The sequence below is a fragment of the Mus musculus genome, chromosome 17, assembly GCF_000001635.26.
Source record: "Mus musculus strain C57BL/6J chromosome 17, GRCm38.p6 C57BL/6J".
Lineage (NCBI taxonomy): Eukaryota > Metazoa > Chordata > Mammalia > Rodentia > Muridae > Mus > Mus musculus.
In genome coordinates, this window is record NC_000083.6 from 8,416,729 (window position 1) to 8,422,728 (window position 6,000).

A 6,000-nucleotide genomic window follows, 5' to 3' on the forward strand; every position below is an offset into this window, starting at 1 on the left:
AGGCACGCTTGTAACTGAGCATCTGTATAACCGCAGACATCCCTCATCACTCACGGCAGAGCTGAAACTAGGCTTAGGGAAGCTAGCAGGGTCCATTACAGAATGCATTCGACCATCTCAGGGGGTACTATCCCATAAGCCTGTTCCAGGAGCCTTCCCTCCACCACAGTGTGCTCCTTAGGCTGCAGGCTCTCCCGGAATAGGCCCATGTTTATGACACACTTTATTTTTAATACATGGTAAAAATGTCCTCTGAAATCCATGCCACTTGTCCTGCATAACTGCAAGCTGTGTGTGAGCTGTCCTGTCAGCGCGGTGGCCTCCTGCAGGATGACCCAGCCAAGGGCGTCCAGCCTGAGGACATGTGACTGCAGCCTCTGTGTACTCAAGGGGTGCTGAGCCTGACAGCTTCCTCCGTGTTTGCTTTTCTCTGTTTGGTACCACCCGGGCAGACTGCTGGAAAGAGATGGCCGCTTTGCAGACATGGATGCTGAGCACAGGGCCCGAAGCCTGGTCAGTGTCCTGTGGGCCCAGGGGTAGCAGGCATCCCTCCTGCTTGGAAGTAGATTTGGGAGGTACAGAGGGAGCTGGGATGGGAGGTATTTTGTCTCCTGGCTGCAAGATCCAGTTCCATTTTCCTGGAATTGTTACTCAAATCAGGACCTTTTGTGGCAGTGGCCAGGGACAGAAAGACAGGTCCATTTGGGTTGTAGTGAAGTACACTCTGAAGTCTAGGGGTAGAGATTCACTGAGTTAATAGAGTATTTGCCTAGCATGCAGAAAACCTTGGGCTTAAAGCCCAGCATCATATGAACAGGGCATGATGGCAGGTACCTGTAATCTTAGCACTTGAAGGGCTAGAGGCAGGAAAATTGAGAGTTCAGAGTCACCCTAAGTTACACCATGAGTGTAAGGCCAGCCTGGGATACCTGAGGACTCTGTCTCAAAAGAAAATGATCAAATCCACCTTAAAAACAGTATAGAGCCCAAACCACTTCACCTTCCTTCCTCTGGTCTTCTGCTTGTTCCTACGCTGCACTGGGTCAGTAGGACTGGTTATAGAGAAGAGATGGACTCACGTAGCAAGCATGAAGGTGGACCCAAGTGGTAGTTGTTGGTTATAAGGTACAGTTTTTTTTAATAGTGGCACTTATTAGAAACCTTTCAAATATGAATATATAGATCATTACCACCCCAGTTCTGATCTAAAATCCACTTCTCATGTTCTCAATGATGACAAAATGTAAGTGTTGTTTCTTCCCAAGCTGGATTACATGGTCCCAAGAGAACGTACACAGGCAGATGTTCCACCAAGAGAACGTACACAGGCAGATGTTCCACCAAGGGAACTAGAGGAGGAGGACTCCCCAACCCCTGAGCAGCAGCCTCAAGCAGGACCTGCCCTCCGATTTCTGAAGTGCCAGAGCCCAGAAAGTCCACAGAGACGTCCCCACCTGAAGACAGGAAGACACCAAGTGACCCTGTGTGGCACGTGAGTCATCAAAGTGATGAGAACAGGCCCAGGGAGATGGCTCAGTGGGCAGAAGGGCCTGTTGCAGGCCTGATGACCTCAGATCCCTGGGACACACATGGTGAGAGAAGAGAACCAACTCCTACAAGTCGCTCTCTGAATTCCACATAACCATGTATACATGCTGGTGTATATAGATTCACACACAGAGGCATGTGTACACATATGTGTCCATACACACATACACATACTTACACACGTGCACGTGCACACACATATGCATACACATATATATGTATGCACATACAGACATGTATACATGCACACACATGCAGGCAGCACATACATAGGAATGCATGCACATACGTGTGCACACAAACACACACACAAGCACATACAAATATGTATGCATGTGTGTACATGCACACACATACACACATACATGCATATGCACACACATGTACATATGCATACACATGTACGCACACACACATACATACACGAATGTGCACACACATGCATGAACACACACATGCGCGTGCATACACACACACACACACACAAAATAAATGTAAAAATTAGGTCAGAAATGAGGAACTTGCCAGCAAGTAAAACAGTAGAACTATGAGCAGAACTTTAGGGTGGCAGTAGAAGAATTTGGGGTGGGGAAGAAGTGACAGTGGATATTTTGGATTTCATAGACAGGTTCCCTCTCACTTTGGGACTCTGCCAGCCTCAGACCACTTTCTCCACTGTCCTTCCAGGGGCCCTGGGGTGGGCAGGTGCCTATCCCTGCTGCCTCCAAACTCCATAACAAGATTTCATCCCTGAGTTAAGTGTGTGACCAGCCATCTCCTGCCTGTCACCCCTACTCACCGGAGACACCCCATGAGATTCTTGTAGTTTTAGAGAGGCCTGGTCTATGGAGTGAGTTCCAGGACAGTCAGAGTGACACAGGGAAACCCCGTTTTTGGGGGGGTATTAATTATTAATCAACTATTGATTAATTATTGATTGAGTAATTTTTTTGATTGAGTAATTTTAATTGTTATTACAGTGCTGGGGTTGAACCTAGAATCTTTCCAATATCAGACAAATGCTCTACCACAGAGCTATACCCCCGAGCCTGCAGTTTCTCTTCTGTACACATCCACTCCCTGGTCCCCAGGGAGGCATGGCTGGTGTTGCTTGTTGACACAGGTGGACTCGGCTGTGCTTCCTTCTCCGATCTCAGTGAAGCTCAGTGTGCTTCATCGCCTTGTACCGTGTGCATGATGACACCTGCACCTTGGGTTGTTGGAGGACTCAGTTCAGGAATGTGAACGAGATGTCCTCTGTCACGTTTGTCTGTGACACCAGCTCTTTTAATGCCCTCCCCAGTTATGTATGAGTTGTGACTGGTATCTAGTCCACACCCAGTTCCTTATTCTTCAGACCAGTAATCTCATAAGGCAGAAACGAGGGCTACAGGCTGTTAGTGAGTCCTCACTGGTCACACCAGGCTAGACCCAACTCCCTGCTTGTCCTGTAGATCCTCCCAGTCTCAAGTGCTGTCAAGGCCCGGGCACCATGCAGGTGCTGATGGTGAGGACCAGCGTTCCTGTCCATTCTAGAGCCACTTTCATCTCTGGTCTCCAAAGTGACATAGACCTCATTCTTGTGGGCTCCTTTGCAGCAGCATGGCCGTGGCCAGGCAGGGCTGCCTGACTTTGTGAGGAGCCATCCTGTGGTACTCTTCTCTAGGGGATCCCCGGGAGCCACCCACACAAAGTAACTTTAAGTCTAAGCCAACATAACTGAGGGAAAAATCTGTCATTTCTTTGGATTTTCATGCAAGTTTTGGGACAGCTGATATTTACACAAACAAACACACATACATACATACATACATACATACATACATACGCACAGATACACACATGCAGACATACACAGACATACACATACATAGAGACCCAAACACATGAAGAAACATACAGAACTCACACAGAAATACATGTGGACACACACATAGATACACATAGATATATGCCCCCTCACAGATACACATAGATATATGCCCTCACACGTGCACGCACACACACACACACATGCACATACTCATTCACACAGAGACACCTATACTCACACTTGCACACACCTGCCCTTGCTATTTGCCATTTGCTTCCATTTCCCTGATAAGGACCTTTGATGAGGATTGGAAGAAGGATCTAGAAGCAGGCACTGTCTTAGCATCTTTGGCTTTTCAAACCATCTGCCAGGGTGGTGCTGTCGAGTACAGAACGCCAAGCCAAACTTTATCAAATTTGTTAGCGTTAGGGTTATTGTGATTTTCTTCATGGTCAATTCCAGTTTGTGCTTAAATATCCTGTGGGTTCAAGTTATTCAGAAAGAAGTTAGAGAGTCCGTGGCTGTTATACTCCATGGCAGACACACCGGGAGAGCAACGGTTAGAGCGTAGTGAAAGAAGAATGAGGTGGTTAAGTCTCATAGCCTTGCGGAGGCAGAACCCTCCTTAAAACATATCACATTTCATTGTGGATGCTATTGTCTTGGAGAGAGGACGCTAATGAATCTTTTTTTTTTTTTTTTTAAATTGTGGTATTGACAGGGCTGGAGAGATGGCTCCACAGTTAAGAGCATCCACTGGCTGCTCTTACAGAGGACCCAGGTTCAATTCCCCACACCCACATGGCAGCTCACAACTACTTACTACTCCAGTTCCAGGGGATCCAGTGCCCTCTTCTGGCTTCCATGGGCACTGCATGCATGAGATTCATAATGCAGGCCAAGCATTCATTTACATTAAATTGTTTTTTAACTACATTGAGGAAATCTGTGTACTGGCTGGTTTTGTGTGTCAACTTGACACAGGCTGGAGTTACCACAGAGAAAGGAGCCTCAGTTGAGGAAATGCTTCCATGAGATCCAACTGTAAGGCATTTTCTCAATTAGTGATCAAGGCGGGAGGACCCATTGTGGGTGGTACCATCTCTGGGCTGGTAGTCTTGGGTTCTATAAGAGAGCAGGCTGAGCAAGCCAGGGGAAGCAAGCCAGTAAGTAACATCCCTCCATGGCCTCTGCATCTGCTTCTGCTTCCTGACCTGCTTGAGTTCCAGTCCTGACTTCCTTTGGTGATGAAGAGTAATGTGGAAGTGTGAGCTGAATAAACCCTTTCCTCCCCAACTCACTTCTTGGTTATGGTGATGTTTTGTGTAGGAATAGAAACCTTGACTAAGGCAGTCTGTGACCCCAAAAAGTTAATGTCATAAAAATGAATAAAATGGGGGAAAGGCCTTTTATTTGCAGGAAAAAAAGTCTGTACTGATGTTAAGAGCATTTTGAGTTTGTGTACAGAAAACAGTCTGGATGTCACCTATGAGAGAATCTCTCCTCTCTTTCATTTAGGAGCAAGCTCTCCGAACACGAGAGGGGCACACTTGCTCCTGCCAGGAGGACCACAGATCCCAGACCTACAGCACCCCTGACCCTTGCACACGTGATCCAGACCCATCCTGTGGTGGTAGGTTCCTGTTTTCTCTCTGCCTGTGCTGGGCGGAGGCTGTAGCTCTCCATGAGATCAAAGGACTGATGAGAGCAGGAGATGGTGGAAGGCCAGGAGGTGGGGCAGAGCAGGATGCCAGCAAGTGTGAGATTTCTGAGGATTTCCGGGCTGGAGATTAGATGGGCCAGCAGCAGCAGTGAGAGATGAAGTATAGGAGATGTCAGGGTAATGGTAGGCACCAGAGAGGAAGGAATAGCTCTCTAACGGCTTTCAACTCCCTGGGTGAGTTGGCACTGATAGCAAAGTTAGCGCACAGTGCAACCCTCAGAGTGTATTGTTGAGAACAACGAAAGAGTTCACGTAAATACCTGTTTTTTTTTTTTCCGTTCATTCACTGTAGGAGGCCAAGACAGCAAGTCGATACTGGGTGAACAATGTGGATGAAGAATAAGTTTTTTTTTTGTCTTTTTTTTTTTTAAACAGTCATTAGATAAAGTCCAAACAGGATATGACAGCTTTCTTTTTCTTTGAGTCTGCATTATGATAAGCAGCGAGGTAGGTATCCGGTAGAGATGCTCGTGCCTGACACGAGATGCCTGGCACTTCGTTCTTTCATTATTATTTTTTAAGATTTATTTATTTATTATATGTAAGTACACTGTAGCTGTCTTCAGACTCGTCAGAAGAGGGCATCAGACCTCATTATGGATGGTTGTGAGTCACCATGTGGTTGCTGGGATTTGAACGCAGGACTTTAGGAAGAACACTCAGTGCTCTTAACCGCTGAGCCATCTCTCCAGCCCTTGTTCTTTCGTTGTAAAGGTGACACCATCATGCAGAGCCCGAACCGTGAATTTGGATGATGGAGACAGTCAGGCAGGCAGCACAGTGGGCAGCAGCGCTGAGCAGACTCAGACATGAGGCTCCAGCCCATGGCTAGTCACTTCTTCTGACTCATGGTCCTTCTGCCTGGTGCTCTCTTTGCAGCATCTTAAATAAAATAAGCTTGTTTTCTTTCTTAAAA

At 47.0% G+C, this 6,000-nt stretch overlaps 1 protein-coding gene across 11 annotated transcripts in view; it reads left to right on the forward strand.

Annotated features, from left to right (window-relative positions):
- T2 (brachyury 2) overlaps positions 1-6,000 on the forward strand; it is a 66,969-nt gene extending 60,969 nt beyond the window's left edge. For 9 of the 11 annotated variants that reach the window (XM_030249629.1, XM_030249626.1, XM_030249628.1 and 6 more), the window contains 4 exons: positions 453-513; positions 1,266-1,492; positions 4,880-4,994; positions 5,377-6,000. In XM_030249629.1, the coding sequence (XP_030105489.1) occupies positions 453-513; positions 1,266-1,492; positions 4,880-4,994; positions 5,377-5,427 (454 nt within the window). In that variant the 3' untranslated portion in view covers positions 5,428-6,000. Of the gene's footprint in view, positions 1-452; positions 1,126-1,265; positions 1,493-4,879; positions 4,995-5,376 lie in introns of those variants that run through there. The other 2 variants (XR_003952102.1, XM_030249631.1) reach the window with 2 other exon arrangements.